Raw genomic sequence first — 17,950 nt, 5'->3', positions numbered from 1 at the left:
GTGAGTTTTCCCAATTATTTGGAGAAGTTACAATACCAGTTCTTCGTAATCTCTTCCAATAAATAGACAAGAGACACCTTCCAACTCATAGTATGAGGCCAGCACTACTAATACCAATGAGCCCAACATGTTGATATTAATAATGCTAGTAAACTGACCACATATCACAAAACCCATCCGCTACAGTTATGTCAAGGCTTTAGTTTAAAGGTAGAGTGACACAGGCCACTCTCCCTGTGTGCTGTGTGTCTTTCTAAGAATCTCCAGAAGGAAAGGCATATTCTCCCGGTTGTTGCCAACCTCCCCAGGAAACAGTGAACTTGAAAGTCAGGCATCACCACCCCTAAGACACCAGCCCTCCCTCCTTGGGAAAACCTTGTTCTGGGTCCCCTGACTTTAGGCTGGCCTTCTGAGATCCTTCCCTCATTTCTCTTTCCAGAGTCTCCTAGGACCCTCCCAAACTTCCCCTCTCTCCCTTTTCAAATTTTCTGATACTTAGTAAGTAAAGAAATTTAGCTTCTTTTAGCCCCAGAGCCTCATTGCACAACCCAAAGGCCCATCACAATGTCTCCCCAGGGTGAAAATAGATCACTCTGCCCCCTCAGCGAAGCGTTCTGTTCCCCAGAAAACAGAGGCAGCTGAAGCCAGTTTTAGGTTTTTGCTTGGTGTTGTTTTTGCTTTTTGATTCATTAGTTTTTATTTTTTCCTTCATGTCACACTTCAGTAGTGGAAAGGCATCCGATGTAACTTTTGTGTACTCCTTACAGAAAAACAAAATGCACATGGTGATAGCCGCATTGTATCTCTGATGCTCTGTTCCATGTGTATAATTAACTGCTGTTTCTTCTTAAAAATAGTAATTACTTTATTGCTTTTAGAGTGAGAGGAAGGGAGAGGGAGAGAGAGATGGAAACATCGATGAGGGAGAACATCAATGGCTGCACCCTGACTGGGAATCGAACCGGCAACCTCTTGGTGCATGGGTCGATGCCCAACCACAGAGCCACACCGGCCAGGCTACTGCTGTTTCTTTCTGTTGCTCACTAATTCACAAGCAGACCTTTTTTAAAAAACCCTACCCTCCCTTAACGAATTTAAATAAAAATACCTCATTGAATTCTCAAAATAAACTTAACTCCATGTGTAGCAAGACAGACACACGCATAGAAAATATTCTATGGCATACTAGTTTTATGACAAAAGAAAGTAAACAAAAAAGGCAATTTGCATTCTTAGTATCTTAAAATAACACATGGACCGTGTCCACCTCTCTATTTCAGAGAGGTCTTAAATGGCGTCTATTCCGGAGCAGTCGGGTTGGATTGCCTTCAGGCCGGCTGCCCTACAACTTTCCATGTGGTGGCAGCGAGGATAGTATTGAAGGCCTGATCCCAAAGAGGAAAGACAAAGCCTTCCCAGAAAGTCTATGCTAAAAACACTTATTTTTGCCCTGGCCGTTTTGGCTCAGCGGTTAGAGCGTCAGCCTGTGGACCAGAGTCCCAAGTTCGGTTCTCACCAAGGGCACGCACCTGGGTTGCAGTTTGTCCCCGCCCCGGTTGGGGTCATGTGGGTGGCAACTCGTCGATGTGTCTCTCTCATGTTGATGTTTCTCTTTCTCTCTTCCTTCCTCTCTCTCTCCCACTCTATCTGAAGATAAATGCAAAAGTGTCTTAGGATGAAGATAAAAAAAAAACAAAAAAAACCCACTTATTTTCCACACACTAAAAATAGATAGTTTACTAATGTATATTCTCTGCTCATTTCCCCCCATTTCGACTTCCAAATTTAAGAAAAGGCTGTGTTACTGCCCCTACCTCCACCCCAATTTGGTTAGAGCATCACATGGCATGAATGACTTCAGGGGGGAGTGAAAAAGGTTGTTAGTTAGATACTAATTATAACTGTTTGCGGAAACTCCACTGGGGGCTCACCCATTGCCACTGAGCTGCCACAGACCCCAAGATTGTGTTGTCTACCCTGACCTTGGAAACTTCCCTCTACAGCTCATTCTGCCCCGGGGGCCTGGAGATAGTTACAGTGGGGAGGGCAACTGTGTAGGTAACTAAACATTCTGAACTACTGGCTTCATTTCAAAACACATTACCTACAAAAACAGAAAATAAATTAAAACAAGGGTGGCAGATGAACATTTTTTTTAAGGTGATTTTTACTAGATAATTGTCTATTGCTGTGTAAAAAAAATTACTGTAAAACATAATTGCTTAAAACATTAAACATATATTATCTCATAATTTCTGAAGGTCAGGAATCAGAGTAGCTTAGCTGGATGGTTCTGGCTCAGGGTCCTCGTGAGTCTGCAAGATAGCAGCTGGGGCTGCCATCATCTGAAGGCTTAACTGGGGCTTGAGGCTGAACTTCTAAGAAGACTCACTCAGATGGCTGTTGGCAGGAGGCCGCAGTTTCTTCTGGGAGCTAACTTCCCCCAGAGCAAGCAGTCAGCAGCTAAAGGAAGGAAATTACATTAAAGCAAAGTAAAATTTAATAAATCAAACTGGGCATGCAAATGAAATTAACTTACTTTTTTTTTTTCACTCACCACTACTATAAATCTTCTATTCGTTCTAATTCTATTGCCATGAAATTTTAAATAATTAATTTGCTGATCTCATCAATGAAGTGGGGTTGACCAGGGCAGATGACAGGCCTGGCCGTTCTTGAGGAGGCCTGGGAGGGGGAGCAAGCAGCTGGCCTTCGCCCCGCGGCCCCGCGGACACAGCGGTCACCACGGTGTTGAGGGGCAGGAGGGCAGAAGAGCGCTGTGTGATCAAAATAACCTTTTATTACAGATACATGTTTTCAAGCTCCAGGAGCAGGAGGACCGGTCTGCAATGTGTACAGAGTATCAAAGAGGGAGGATGAGCTTCTGGGCGCAGCTAGGGGCAGGGCAGGCTCACCCTCAGCAGCCTGTGCCTGGAGCTCCTTTGTTCCCTGTGAGGGGCTCACTTCCCTCCTGCAGGTCTCAGCCCACGGCACCTTTTCGGAGAGGCTCCCTTAACTTCCGCATCAAAACTAAGTACTTGTCTAATACGAGCATCGGTAAGCCTGAGCTGTGCTTTCCTGCGCTGAGCTGACACAGAGTGGGCTCTGGAGGGACAGTGGGCAGCCAAGGAGGACATGCAGCCAAGCTTCCCTGGCAGGGGAGGAGCAGGGGACCGGAGACAAAATACTACAAAGGCCTGGCAGGTGGTAAGCTCTCAATAAATGGGAGCTTTTATTACCTCTTTAAAAAATCCCAAACTTGGAAATCAATGCAGACAAAATAATTATCACGTGCTTAAAACATTTAAAGGGACCTCTTTTTACCCGGGACTTTGCTGCACCTCTCTGTACTCACAAGTCCCTGGACACATTTGCAATACAGTTCAGTCCCCAGAAAGGTTAACTTGAGTTGCCGTTTGACATGAATAGCAACCATGTATGTAATTAGTGCTTGAGTGACACAAGAAAAACAGGATGGTTCTGGACTTGGAAATTCTTAAAAAGACAAGGTCCTGAGGTGGGGGGAACGGCAGTTTGGAGGAGTCCCCCTCAACAGCCCCCAAAGTTCTCTTCCTCCAGCCCTACGCCAAGGCACCACTCCCCACCCAGCAGGCCACTTGGGGCCGCTCCTGGTGACTGGGTCCAGGAGAAAGAAGAGTGTCCTCAGCCAGCATCAGCGGAGGCAGCCAGGAGCAGAGGGCTCTGGTAGACAAAGACTTTGGACAATTAGAAGGAGAGCATCAGTAGCGTGTCCCAGAAGAGGAAGAGGATGGGGAGGTGCCAAGGAGACGTCTGTTCCTTCCTAACCCTAACCGTCAGTGCTGGAGGTGGGGGCGAGGTGGCTTGGAGAGCCCAGGAGTGTGTGCGTGGGGGGATCTTCTATTGGAAGATTTTATGTACTTCTGCTTGAAATGCCACTAAAGTACACTTTAATAATAATCTCAAAGATGCTATCCAAGTAATATGTGCATTTAATTAAAACTTAATTTTTTTCAAAGCTTTATAAGTGATTCAAGCACTGGAATTGTAACAATTTGTCTAAGGACTTTGGTTCCATTCCCAGTCACTGGTTTTCAAAGAGAAGCCTGTTGCTTCCACTCCTGAAATTTCTCCCCCACGTGCCTTCCTCTCCCGTCCCCGCTGCACCACCCCCACCTGGCACTGCTCTGTGACACCAGCCTCCAAAACAAGCCTCCTTTGCCCCTGAGCCTCCGCGCAACCAGGGTCTGTCCGCACCGTTCTCTGAGACACGGTACTTCTTCCTGGGCTGTCCCAGGGCCTTCAGGATAAAGGGCAAATTCCTAAGGGTAACACCTCCAAAGACCTTCGCAGTCTGTTCCCTTCTTCCAGACTGCCAGCCGCCCCTTTGCCTGTTCCCCTTTGGGCATCAACCGCCCCTTTGCCTGGCCCCCTTTGGGCATCAGCCACAACCAGCTGGTCTCCAGCAGGCCCTTCTCTTCTCTGCCTGGAAGGTCCTTCCTCTCATTTCTCAGCCCCCCAGACCCCACGTGTCCTTCAGCCTCGAATGTGATCTCACTGAAATCTCTTCTTTAAATGCCTCATGCAGCTGGTTTCAAATTCCTCTAAGTGACCAGTGTGGCCTATAAGCAATAGCCTCTATTGCAGCATCTTTGGCTTAGGGTGAGATTTTCCCCCATTTCTATATTCCCTAAGAAAATGTGAGTGCCTAGCACTGTGCAAAGCAAAAAGTACATATTTAATAACTGCTTTTTGGATGGATGGATAAGTCAGTGAATGAATGAATGGTGCCCTGCAGCTGCTAGAGAGCTCTTTCTGCAAAGCAAATCTGATTGCATCACTTGAGTTGTATTCCTTCCTAGGCTCGTTCTCAGCCGAGGTTACACTGGGGGCTGTCAACAAACAAGATGGAAGAAGGAAGAGGTGGTGGAGGAGGAGGAAGAGGAAGAGGAAGAAGCAAGGGGACAGGGAAGAGGGGAAAGTTCTATGGGACAAATTATTTAATTTCACTGAGTTTCTTTCCTCATTTGTGAAACAAACGTGCTGCTCAGAAGAGCTTTGAAGGGATCTTCCAGTTCCTAAATTCCAGCCCCTGGGCTCCAGAAACACCGGTGTTCCGGGGCCTCTAGCAGCTATAACCCGAGTCTTGGCGTCATCTAGTGGTGAACAGGCACAGAAGCAGTGGGGAGAAAGGCGGGGAGTGGAGCAGGTAAACAAGGAAATCCTAAATTGAAACATATTAGGTGACAGCAGAAATTAGGTCAAATGTGAAGTTAAACCAAGAGGCCTAACTTCAGTTTTGTGAGTCCTTTATCCTCATGACGAAATAACTAATGAAACTCAGCTCATGTATGAAGCAGTCAAAGAGGATGCCTGGAACAGGCAGATTCTGTGGTCCTCTTGTTCTCTGACCAAGTTATTGCTAATTATCCTGATTACATCCTTTCTTCCAGAGGAAAGGTACTTTTAAAGAACCTATGGCATAAAACTCTAGTAATCCAATAAAAAGCACAAATTAAGTACTTAATTAAGAGTGTACGTGTATTTTTTCAAATTCCTTCTTTTTAACTTCATCAGAGTGTGGAAAGAAATATTAAAAATCACATATGGCCAATGAACATTATTGAAAAATTTAAGGATGATTCTGAGAGAAATATCAGAACAGTCACAAAACACTCGTGTCTAAATAAGCTCCATTAAAACTTACTTAAAATTTTTATTAACCTGATAGTTGGTTTCTAAATTACATTCTAATTGCCAAAAATAAGAACAGCCAATCAATTGAACAAAACAAACACGTTTTTAATTGAACATGTACTAAAGAATGAGACTGAGGTTTGCTATAATCTATACCCAAGGATCATGCTCCTGAGACCACTTTGTGGGTGAAGGTAGGTACTAAATAGTCACTTAAGTAAATAGGGCCTTTGAGTGGGGAAAGGAGACAAATCAGTCCTGCATTTACACCTTCTCTAAAGGGAGAAGCCATTGTAGTGCTTAATTACATCCGCAAACAATAGTAACCCGAATTGAGCACATGGCTATATAAACCTGTTCTTGTACATTATACCTCCTCCGGGTCTGATAGGATCCCAGTAACTATTTGTTGACCAATGTCTTACATGTGCAGTTATGACCCCAGAAACATGTGTAGCATAACGCCGAAACTGGACCATTTCACTGTGGGAATCATATTTTCCAAACCAAAAATAAGGTCACTTATATTGACAAGAATGTGCACATAGAGACAAAGGGCAAACTGACACTGCCAATACCTATTGCCTCCAGATTCTCTCTGTCTTGGGAAATTTATAATCTAGACGTATTTGAAAATGGCAGAAACTACAGAAGGAAAAACAAATCAGCCCTTTTATGACTGGAATCAGAATCCAGTGGGAGCTTTGAAGGAGGGGGTGAGCCTCTGGCCTCAGGCGGGTCAGGCGTTAACAACACAGAAGAATGTAGCCAGTTATGGAGGTGGACTCGTGAGGCAGGTCTGGGCCTGAGTTTTATATTCTACCTGCCATTAAATATCTGCCTCAACTTGTAAGCTTACTAGATGCACCTCTTTTATGCCCAATACAGTTACATAAAGGAGGATATGTTCCATCTGGATCAGCTGTATTTTATCTGACAAAGTCAAAAAGAGTTTTAAACATACAGAGTTGAAAAACAAACTTTTAAAATTAAATTTATTGGGGTGACATTGGTTAATAAGATCATACAGGTTTCAAGTGTACATGTCCATGATACATAATCTGTATGTATATTGCATTGTGTGCCCACCACCCAAAGTCAAATCTTCATCTATCACCATATATTTGGCTCCCTTTTATGTATTTAACAAATTTTAAATGAATAAAAATTTTAAATTCTAATCATGCTTAAATAGGTAACCAGAGCACTTGGGAAGAAGGTCCATTAGCCCAGTGCAAAGTCATCAGTTTCATAATAAAATCCAAACAAGGAAAACACCTGCAATTAATTGCGTGGTGCTTTAAAATACATTAGGTTATTGTGAAAAATTACGTTCTAAATTGGCACCCATTGAAATGTAAATGTGTTCTAATTTTCAAAATCCTCCTTTTTCTTTTTTTGGTCCTGAGATTCCATTTGGAAATTCTGAGTATCCATAGATGTCACAGTCACTGCCTCTGTTATGTAGATAAGGGAGCTCTGCTTAGAGGTTTTCATAAGAGTTATTTTTCCTCTAATGAATATTCAGCCAATGAAGCCTGTCTTTTCAGCTGGATGGAAGTGTCCCTTGATTAATGGACCTGTCAACTCGATGAGCTGATATCACACAACAAAGGCTCAGCTAAAAAAATGTCACTTCTTATCCTGGGTGTTCAAGCACTTCCGTTATCCAAGCTCTGTGCACCTACCCGAGGTACCTAGTATTTCCTTTTGGGTTTGGTTAATAATGAGAAAAGTCACATTAAAGCAGATAATTAAATTATTTAATTCAATAGAAAAAATTTCAAATAAGTGCTTCACAGGTGGAGTATTTTTCCCTATTTTTAATTCCATCAGCTGAGCTGCTTCCCTACCATTGAAATCAATGTATAGATCAATATAAACAACATTGACTTTTTAAAAAAGAGATCCAATTATTTCTTTTTTTTTTTATCCTCACCTGAGGACATTTTTTGCATTTATCTTCAGATAGAGCGGGAGGGAGAGAGGGGGGAAGAGAGAGAGAGAAACATTGATGTGAGCGAGACACATTGACTGGCTGCCACCCATACGACCAACCGGGGCTGGGGACAAACTGCAACCAAGGCACATGCCCTTAGCGGGAACCGAACCTGGGACTCCCTGGTCCGCAGGCCGACACTCTAACCGCTGAGCCAAACTGGCCAGGGTATTTATTTATTTTAAATATATTTTTATTTTTTTATTTTTTTAAGAGAGAGATAGGAAAGGAGAGAGAGCTAGAAACATCTATGTGAGAGAGAAACATGGATCAGCCGCCTTCAGCACACCCCCTACTGGGGATTGAGCTCGAAACCTGGGCATGTGCCTTGACCAGGAATTGAACTGGGACCTCTCAGTCCAAGGGACTATGCTCAATCCTCAGAGCACACCGGCCAGGCAAAACAGCATTACTTTTTTTTCTAGATTAGCCTGGAAATAAAAGTCTTGCAACAGTAGAGTTGTTTGAGAGGGAAAAAAATAAAATCCTTAAATGAAAATTTTTGTTTTAGTAAGTCCAAGACATAGGATCAGTTCAAAGTTAAGGCTGTATGTGCTTAAGCGGTATATGTGTGTTTATGTTGTTACATTCCATTTCAGTGGAAGAATCCAAATACTTATGTTCCAACGTGTCAGGGAGATCACCAGAGATGCACAATTAGGAGCACTTTATTACACTGGGCTGGGGGTACAGCTTCCCCAAATCCTCAGCCCCAATTGTTCTTGCTCTTCTGCTTTTAAAGACAGAGGCCACATTTCCTTTTGGCTTCCCCTCAGGGGACCGGTACAATAGTGGGTGTGACAGAGATTACAGAAATCAAAATTAGCCAATAATCACTGTGCTCATGATTTTCAGTTTCCGATATGCAGAAACTGCAAGACACCTCCCAACATGTAGGGCAACTATAACCTTAGGCAAAATCTCTTTATTTCTAGGGGTAATTAACCAATTATTGAAAAAATACCATGGAAGGTCCATTGATAATAAAAATGAACTCATTTAGCGCCTTAGCCAAGGGGCCTACATAAGAATGGAATCCAGTCGCCTTAGCCTCGGGGCCCAGGTCACTTACATTGTAAGTGCACAGAATTGTGACCTACCCCAAAATTGTAGATAGACAATATTCTTGAAAAGTTACATGGCCATTTGGGTAGAATAAATTTCAAGGGGATTATGAAGACTAGTGGTCCCAAAGTTATGAAACAGTGGACTATCCCAAAAAACATATTTCACAATGTGAATAAAGAAAAGTACCAAATATTATGCATGGTCCAACTAAAAAAGGAAAGCAAAAAATACTTTTTTAAATGCCTGGGGATGGATATATATATATATATATATATATATATACACACACACACACACACACACATACATATATATTTATATATAAGAAAAACAATAAGGGTTAGAGTATAGGTACATGCATATATAATTTCCATAACCAAAAAAATCTAAAATGTAAAACAGTAAGAAAGGGAATGTAAACTCAGAGCCAAGGAAGTTAGACGCAGCATCCAATGAAAAGGAAGTAGAGGGGCCGTTTCCAGGGCTGGATGAGGCTGCTGGAGCAGGGAGGTAGACATCACACATAACAAATCTGAGCAACAGCAAGACTAAAGGTCAAAATTCAATGAAGAACCAATGACGATGTAGGGGGCACTGCGGGTATCATTCATAAACATTATAGTGGCACTGAGCACAGCAGTTTTGTGCTAAGCACAAGTCATAAAACACTCCATTGAAAGCAATAAAAGAAAGTTTATTGAAGATACTGCACACATGCAGATCCCTAATCCATGGAATACAGAGATTAAGCAAACTTTCAGCAGAAACCGTAGTTTAGGCAGCAATCAGCGGAGCACACCAGTGCCTGTCCCCACCCTGTCCCCAGAGCGTTCTCCTGCGCGCTCTCCCCTAAGCTCCAAGGACCCTTCTTTTGCCTCTGTAACCTATTTCCTGAGCACATTTCTTCTACCACTCACTTCTACCTCTGTGACTTTTTAAATGATCTTTCTCTTATAAAACAAAAACAACAAAAAAAGGAACCAAAGTTTACGATGAAACAAAGCATTAAACAAAGGCACAAAGTCTCTATTGCTAACCACTTCCTTATTTTGTTTTCTGTCCTAAAAGAGTAATTGTCTCTCTGAAAGATACTCTACAAACATCAAAAAGGAATTGCTAAGTAGGACAGCTCTGAGTGCCCAAGCGTACATGGCTTTGAGGGCTGTTTGTTAGCTGCCATTTAACATCATCATATCTGCTGACAAATTAAGAGAACTATTCTTATTTTCTTTCATATTAGCCATCTCATGCAAGGCCTTGTTATTAAAGGTGGGTGGGTGCCCTTGGGTTCCCTTCTAATACGTCTGAGAAATGCTGTGATTCAACAAGCATGACTCTTTATTTCAGTGCATTGTTTTCAGGGCATTAGTCATGTCGGGAAGAATCACCCCAGATCACAGTAGATCATTCAAGTCTGAATCATACAAAGTTTCTAGTCTCTTTTTCTAGTCTTCAAATTTTTCTTCTCCGTGGTCATCATATAATGTTTCTCAGGGATAATTTTTAAAAAGGATCTACCTACATTCTCAGTTCTATCCTTTCAAGTAAACTTAGATTCTGACAGCATGCAAAGTATTATTTTGGGGGACCAACTTTTAGGGCTCATCCTACTTCCTGGCGGGTGCTATTCATTACAAATCTGCTGAAAATCATCCAATATATTATCCTCCATGAAATTGAGGTGGATCTGATTTTATTTATTTATTCATCCTCACTCGAGGAGGACATTTTTCCATTTGCTCAGACAGAGTGGGAGGGAAAGAGAGGAAGAGAGAGACAGAGAGAGAGAAACATCGATGTGAAAGGAACACATCGAGTGGCTGCCTCCCGCACAACCCCAACCGGGGCCGGGGACAAACTGCAACCGAGGTACCGTGCCCTTAGCGGGAACCGAACCGGGTCTCTCTGGACCGTGGGCTGATGCGCTAACCGCTGAGCCAAACCAGCCAGGGCGAGGTGGATCTGATTTTAAAGCTGTTTACTTATGTTAGGCTTATATATGGATGTTTTCAGTATTACCTGACTTACTCATTTGATCCTGTCCAGAAACACTTCAAGTTCTTTTTTCCCTTTCTCTAAGGAGCAGAGCGCTTTTGGTTTCAGAAATCTGCAAATGCGAGAAGTGGATTAACCGTAGTCTGCACGCACATTGTTATGGAGACTGACCTTGGGAAACACAGTGTCCTGGATTTCTCAGGGTTCCAGGGAGAAGCCCCAGCCTCCCGCGACTCTGCAGGGACTGTGATAATTAGATCTACAGCCATTTGTCCTGTTAATTGGTCTCTGAAAGGATGATAAAGTTCCTCTGATCTCAGGGAGAGGGCCAGATGGCTGCAGCTGGGCCCAGGCCTTCTGGTGAAGCCCCAAGGAGCTGGAAGATTCCAGCACTCACCATAGGTACTGACATCAAAGGGGGTGAAGTCCCAGAACTTGGAGACTCCATTAGGCAGTGAGCGGAGACACACCGGGGCTGTCTAGCTCCAGGAGAGATTATTTACAGCCAAACGGTAGAGGATAGGTGTCAGGCCCACCAGGCTTCCAAGGAGAGTCCTTCAGGAAGGGAGGGGCATAGTAACCTCCTTCCTCCTTAGAAGCAGACAAACTATTTTTCCTCATCCTTCACCTGCAGAGCGTTTGGCTGCTTGCACAGCACATTTGATCCTTAGCCCCGGGGAAAGCCTTGGATGAGCGGGTGGCGTGATGCACTTACTATTTATGTTAAGGTAATTGATAAGGAATCTGTCTCTGATGCAGAGCACCTCGTGTGCATTCGGGATAAGGTTAATAACAATGAATATTAAAAACCAAGTACGGTCCGGCAGGTGTGGCTCAGTGGTTGAGCATCAACCCGTGCACCAAGAGGTCACCGGTTCGATTCCCCGTCAGGACACATGCCCGGGTTGTGGGTCCAATCCCCAGTGAGGGGCATGCAGGAGGTGGCCAATCAATGTTCTCTCTTATTGATGTTTCTATCTCTCCCTCTCCCTTCCTCTCTCTCTAAAATCAGTAAAGAAAAAAAAATATTTAAAGGATCATTAATGAGGGGTTCATCCCAGGAGCTTTGCTGTGTGTCCTCTTCAGGACTGGAGGGAGCTGGGAAAACCATGTGGAAGATGAGGCTCCATGCCCAAATTCTCCTGGGAGATAAGTCACTCTCTCCCAGTCAGTTCCCATCCACAGAGAAGTATTTGAACTTGATCCCCGTCAAAACAGTCTCCTCCCTCCTCTACTTCCTTCTCCATTTAGAAACCACAAGCACCTGTGCTAGACCAAAAATGGCGCCCAGAATGAGGGGCCTAGATCTTGAGTTTTTAAAAAATCCTCCCCTGAGAATATTTTTCCATTAATTTTTAGGTAGAGCAGAAGAGAGGGACGGGGGGAGAGAGAGAGAGAGAAACATTGATGTGAGAGAGACACATCGATTGGTTGCTTCCCGCTTGACTCCAGTTGGGGGGGGGGATCAAACCTGCAACCCTTCGGTCCTCAGGCTGATGCTCTAAATGCTGAGCCAAACCGGCCAGGGCTAGATTTTGAATTTTAAATAACCAGGAAACTCCCAGAAGTACCTTTGTCTTCATCGGTGAGGTTTCTATCGTCCTGAGCAACAGAAACCAGCTGACAGACTTATGCTGAAGATGGATATTTTCAAAATGCACAATTAGCTCGTGGAATTAGGGAACAGCAGAAGACCAGATCAGGACGGACAGGAACTCAGGGAGTAAGAGAATCTGAGCTCCATCCGAGTGGTCAGGATGCTGAAGTTGAGATACATCTGCTCCCACTTTTCCCCTTTCCTCTGGCCCCTCAGCTCTACTGCTGGAGGTTTTCAGCCACAGGTAGCAAAGATCGAGACCGAGAATGGCTTAAGTAGTAGAGGTGTTTCAGTGTCTTGCGGAGAGGAGTGGTTGGGGGTTGGTGAGCCAGTTCCCGCATGTCACCGTCTGCATCTCCAATCGTCGGCTGTTCGGTCACGTGATGGCCACCGCAGCTCCAAATACAGTCTCTCTGTATTGCAAGCGGGAAAAGAGCCGGACAATAGGAATAGGGGGTTCCTTTTAGTAAGGGGGCCTCCCATCATCCTTCCCTTTATAATTCATTGGCTGGATTATAAAGGCCACCTCTAGCCACGAGGAGGGCTGGGAAGGGGAGGGTCCGGTGTAAGGGATCGGAAGAGCAGTGACTGGCTTACCCCGGGGCCTCCTTTCCAGGGCTGAGCACGTTGCTGCCCCAAATCAGGTTCTGTCAGCCAAGAAGACGGGGCAGTAGCTCTCAACATTCCACACCCAGCAAAGAGACTAACTGAGAGCCAATGGCCTAGCTGGGTGGCCACGTTCGTCACAATGCCTGATAAAGGGTAAGGCTCCTAAAGGAAGCGGGATCCTGAGGCTGGAAGATGGGAGATGGAAGCTGTGTCAGAGGCTCCGCCCTCCCTCCCTCCCTGACGACTGGCCTTTTCAGACAGCAGGTGGTATGCCGGGAGAGGCTATACCATGCATGGGGCCCAGTGCAAATAAAAATGCAGGACCCTATTGTTCAAAAGTTAGCAAGGATTTAAAGATGGTGACAGCAGAGTGTTAAACAAGCAGGGGGCCCTTGGGAGCCCCGGGCCACTTGCCTCTGCACAGGTCACAGGCTCTCTCATTAAGCCTGCCTGTCCTCTCCCGGAGCAGATTGACCATCCCAGGACCGTAAACTTGGGTCTTTTTTGGGTTGTATGAAATTGGATTAAATACATTCATGGATGGTGAGGAAAGCTATGATTTGTATTGTTATAATTAACATGCATCTAGGCCTCAGTACTAACTCTGTTAAAGAGCAAAGAAAGAGCCCTGGCCAGTCTGGCTCAGCAGTTGGAGCATTGGCCTGTGGACCAGAGTCCCGGGTTCGGTTCCCAGGTTCCCACTTAGGGCACGTACCAAAAATAGAAAAGAAAAAAAAAAAAAGAGCAAAGAAGAGGTGTTCACACCCTTTCTGTGCATATCGGGGAGGCAGAATTCAGAGAAGACTGAGTTCTCCAGGCCTTCCATCCTCCTCCACACGGAGCAGAGGAAGGGATGAAGTCGCTTTGCCTTCATGCCCGTTCAGGCTGGGATGCCAGTCTGATCATCACAGGCCCTGTGCCATGCAATGTATTATCTCCATGTTACAGATGAGGTTGCTGGGGCTCAGAGAGGTCCATGATTATCCGTGGGACATGGTCCAGCTGGGGTTGGAAGCTAGGCAATCTGAACCCAGAGCCCGTGCTCTTCAAGATTCGAATAAGTCGAGTGGGTTTGGGGAAATTATAAACAATTGGGTTGGTGAGACCAGATATAAAGGGGCTGTTTTTTGTTTTTTATTTTTTTTTATTGGTGGGGGAGGGTGGTCTTAGAATCCTAGGGCCCAAGAGGTTTGATAAAGTATGCCACAGGGATATCACTCAGCCACAGAAATGCAGGCTGGATGACAGCCCCAAAGACATCAAAGGAGATGAGCCAGGAAGCCTGAGCCAGGAAATAAACATAGTTTTTCTAAAAAAAGAGTGTCTGTCGCCCTGGCCGGTTTGGCTCAGCAGTTAGAGTGTTGGCCTGCGGTTCAGAGAGACCCGGGTTTGGTTCCCACTAAGGGCACGTACCTCAGTTGCAGTTTGTCCCCGGCCCTGGTTGGGTCGTGCGGGTAGCAACCACTCGATGTGTCCTTTTCACGTCGATGTTTCTCTCTCTCTCTTTCTCTCTCTCCCTTCCTCCCTCCCTCCCGCCCTCCCTCCCACTCTATCTGAACAAAATATGGAAAAATGTCCTCGGGTGAGGATTAAAAAAAAAAAGTGTCTGTCATACATGGTCAGTTTTTGAAATGAATCCACAGGCCAGGAACATTTGTCTAAATACTTTTAATGACAATACATTGTAATAGGATGAAAGCCAGAGGGTAAAATGCAGTGTTCACGTTTACTAGGAAAACAGATGAAGATATTCCAGGTAGCTGAACACATTTTGATAATGAAATTTTAAACAACTTCTTGGTTTTAATTTTATTTAAAATGTTTATGTAGTTTTAAAAAAATAGCTTGCTATTAATTTTCTACCAAAACTCAGGAGGTGCTGAGACATTTTAAGTTAGTAGAGACTCAACCGACATAAATAAAGGTCCTGGTTCAGCTGCAGAATTACCGTGTTCTGAGCTGTTCCATCCATACGTTGGCGATCAACCCATTCCGCCCTATTTGGAGAATAATGCTGGCCTCAAATTAAATGTATCTAATATCCAAGTTCTGTGAAATTGTCAAGTTTAATGAGATAGCTCAGTGAGATTAAGACACTGTTAATCTCATCTCAAAATCAATTTTTTTTTTTTTCCAGGAGAATTCTTGGGAATCTTAAAAATCTCTCACTTTATATAATAAGCAGTATACATTCAAGGGTTGCTATCGAAAAGAATAAGTATGTTCGTATTTTAAAATCCTTATAAAATAGGATCTCACAGTGAGGTGCCCTGGAAACATTTTGCCATCATGAAGAGCAAGGTGCTTACTTTATTGACGTATCTGAAATACTTGGTACAGACGAAAGCATTCTCTGTGCTTGGACCTTAGAATATGCTGTGCAAGTGTGAGAATGAAAAATGGGGATGGTAAAGAAAAGACTTAGCCCAAACCTCCAGACTTCTCCTATTTAAAAACAGTGTTTACCAGTAAAATGATGTCTGTGCGTAATTTTTTATTGCAGTGTTCTGTTTACTGGCCTGAGATTGGAAATAGTGCAAATGCGCGCCGGTGGTAGAGCATGTAAATGTTATGATACTTCCAGACACGAAAATCATACATTTCTTTGCAAAAGCTTCAAGTTTCTTTATAACAAATTCACCATAATAGTGGTTGCTTCCAGGAAGGGGGCCAGGGAGATTGGGTGCCAGGGGTAAGAGGGAGAACGTTTACTGGGTATCCTTTCATACCCATGTAAATATGTTACTACCTATTAAAATAAATTAACAAAAGCTTTTTGAAAGGGTAAAATGATGTCGCTCATCATTATATTCAATGCTATGACTACTCAGATCATGTGATATGTCATCAACTAGATACATCTGTTCCTGACCCTGGGATTAGGAAATGCTCAGACCCACCTAAAAATGGGTGATTTTTTCACAGGGGAAATGAAGGTTCTGCTTTTAGTTTGAGGGACAAAAACAGGCATCGAGCTCCTAGCGTGACTGCTCAGCAAGAGCGTCCTGCGCGGGGTTCGAGGTGCCCGATTCCTGCTGAGTCAAAGGGACAGGACGACTGCCTGCCTTTCCGCTGGACACTTCTGTCCTTGAAATGTGGGAGCCAGATTCCTGAAGGGAAACCCCCAACATTCAAAACCCTTGATGTCTCCAACAAAGCATCCCGTGGTGTCAAAGCCCCCTTCTACCTGTGAACTTTCACAATAGAAAAAAGTAGTGTTCTTTACAATAATAGTCAAGGGAGGTAGGGTTCTCAAGTGATGGTGGGAACCTAGAGACACTAGGAAGTTTGGTGATGTTGGAGCAGGAATGTTGGCCAGCAGGTAGCTGAGACTACTGAGGCCACCACTGTGGACCAGCATCTTGGCTGCTGGGCACGCATGGGAGGGGCACCTCACTCCACCTCTTTCTTCTCCTCTGGGATCTCCACCGACAGGACCTGTTTGCCAGGGTCCGGGCCCGGGCTCATGTGGATCCCCACCGAGTGCTCCTCAGGACCAGCTGTCCCCTCCTCAGTTGCCCCTGGAGAGGCAGGTGGCTGAAAGCCTGGGGCTGGGGCTTCTGGGGGTGCAGGCTGGTGGGGGGCGGTGGAGCCTGCCTCTCCCGTGGAGTCTTCTGAGCTCTTGGCCTGGAATTTCAAAGGGGTGACTGGTGAGGCTGAGAACATTCAAGGGGCCTTGGATACCTCCCCGTTCCCCTTGTCAGACCCCCAAGGAAGAGGACGGTGGAGTGCTCAGCAGGTGCAAGCTAATGAATGGAAGACTGGGCAGAGCTGCATCAGGGTGACTTGTAGAGACAATCTATTATGGGGGACGTTTACGGATTAAGTCTCGGTTGGGCCCTGGCCGGTTTGGCTCAGCAGTTAGAGCGTCGGCCTGTGGACCAGAGAGACCCAGGTTCAGTTCCCGCTAAGGGCACGTACCTCGGTTGCAGTTTGTCCCTGGCCCTGGTTGGGTCATGTGGGTGGCAGCCACTCGATGTGTCCCTTTCACGTTGATGTTTCTCTCTCTCTCTGTCTCTTACTCTCTCTCCCTCCCACTCTATCTGAACAAAAAATGGAAAAATGTCCTCAGGTGAGGATAAAAAAAAAAAGAGTCTTGATTGGGCCCTGGCTGGTTTGGCTGAGAGTTAGAGCACCGACCCGCAGACCAATGGGTCACAGGTTTGATTCCGGCCAAGGGCATGTACCTCAGTTGCAGTTCATCCCCGGCTCTGGTGGGGGTCGTGCGGGAGGCAAACAGTTGATGTGTCCCTCTCACGTCGATGTTTCTCTCTCTCCCTTTCTCCCTCTATCTCCCTCCCACTCTGCAGATAAATGGAAAAATATCCTTGGGCGAGGATTAAAAAATAAAAAAGAGTCTTGGTTGGACTTAGTGGAAGGTCCTGGGGAGATATCTTAGGTCTCCATTGAATCACAGGGCTGAACCCTTCCCTGCCCCCTCAGTTCCAGGGCTGTGTGCTCCTGGGTAAATGAGAAAAACTCTAAGCAAACAAGAAAAAGGCTGATGAGGGCTGGAGCAGCTGTGGCCTGGCCACCTTTCTGAAAGGTCTCAAAGGTTGAGATCCCCAAGGGCTGCTGGCACTAGGCTGGGCTGAGCCCCATGTTTGGGGACTTGGTGGATACCTCCAGCCTCCAGAGGGCAGGCTCCCTGTGGATGCTGGCCATAGTCTGTGTATCAGTAGGGAATTGGTTGAAAACCCATACTTTTGTGGGTACCCATGGCCGCTCCTGCCCTGTCCAACCCCATCTCTGCACAAAAGGACACGGGGACCAGAAGGAGCGGGGGTATACAGATGTCCAAGGCCCCCTTGAAATGGTGGTGCTGAGTTAAAGTGAGAGCATTAGTGTGCTTGTGAGGGACAGAGACCCCTGAAGTTTGTCCGAGTCCTAAGGTGTTGCAGGAAGGGGAGTAGAGGATGGGGGAAAGATGCTCCTAGAACCCAAGGCATCTGGGGGACTTGCCACTCCCTCTGCGCCAGTGTATCTGCATCTTTGTCACACCTGTT

At 45.2% G+C, this 17,950-nt stretch overlaps 1 protein-coding gene across 1 annotated transcript in view; it reads right to left on the bottom strand.

Annotated features, from left to right (window-relative positions):
- Positions 1 to 14,636: 14,636 nt before the first annotated feature.
- The window catches only part of CNGB1 (cyclic nucleotide gated channel subunit beta 1), an 80,513-nt gene continuing 77,199 nt past the window's right edge, over positions 14,637 to 17,950 (bottom strand). Inside the window, exon 33 of the mRNA XM_036275359.1 lies at positions 14,637 to 16,571. Coding sequence (XP_036131252.1) covers positions 16,338 to 16,571 — 234 coding nt within the window. The 3' untranslated portion in view covers positions 14,637 to 16,337. The remainder of the gene's footprint in view (positions 16,572 to 17,950) is intronic.

Source organism: Molossus molossus, unplaced genomic scaffold, assembly GCF_014108415.1.
Source record: "Molossus molossus isolate mMolMol1 unplaced genomic scaffold, mMolMol1.p scaffold_m16_p_21, whole genome shotgun sequence".
Lineage (NCBI taxonomy): Eukaryota > Metazoa > Chordata > Mammalia > Chiroptera > Molossidae > Molossus > Molossus molossus.
The sequence above is the reverse complement of the archived record's forward strand: the minus strand, read 5'-3'. Positions and strand labels throughout refer to the sequence as shown.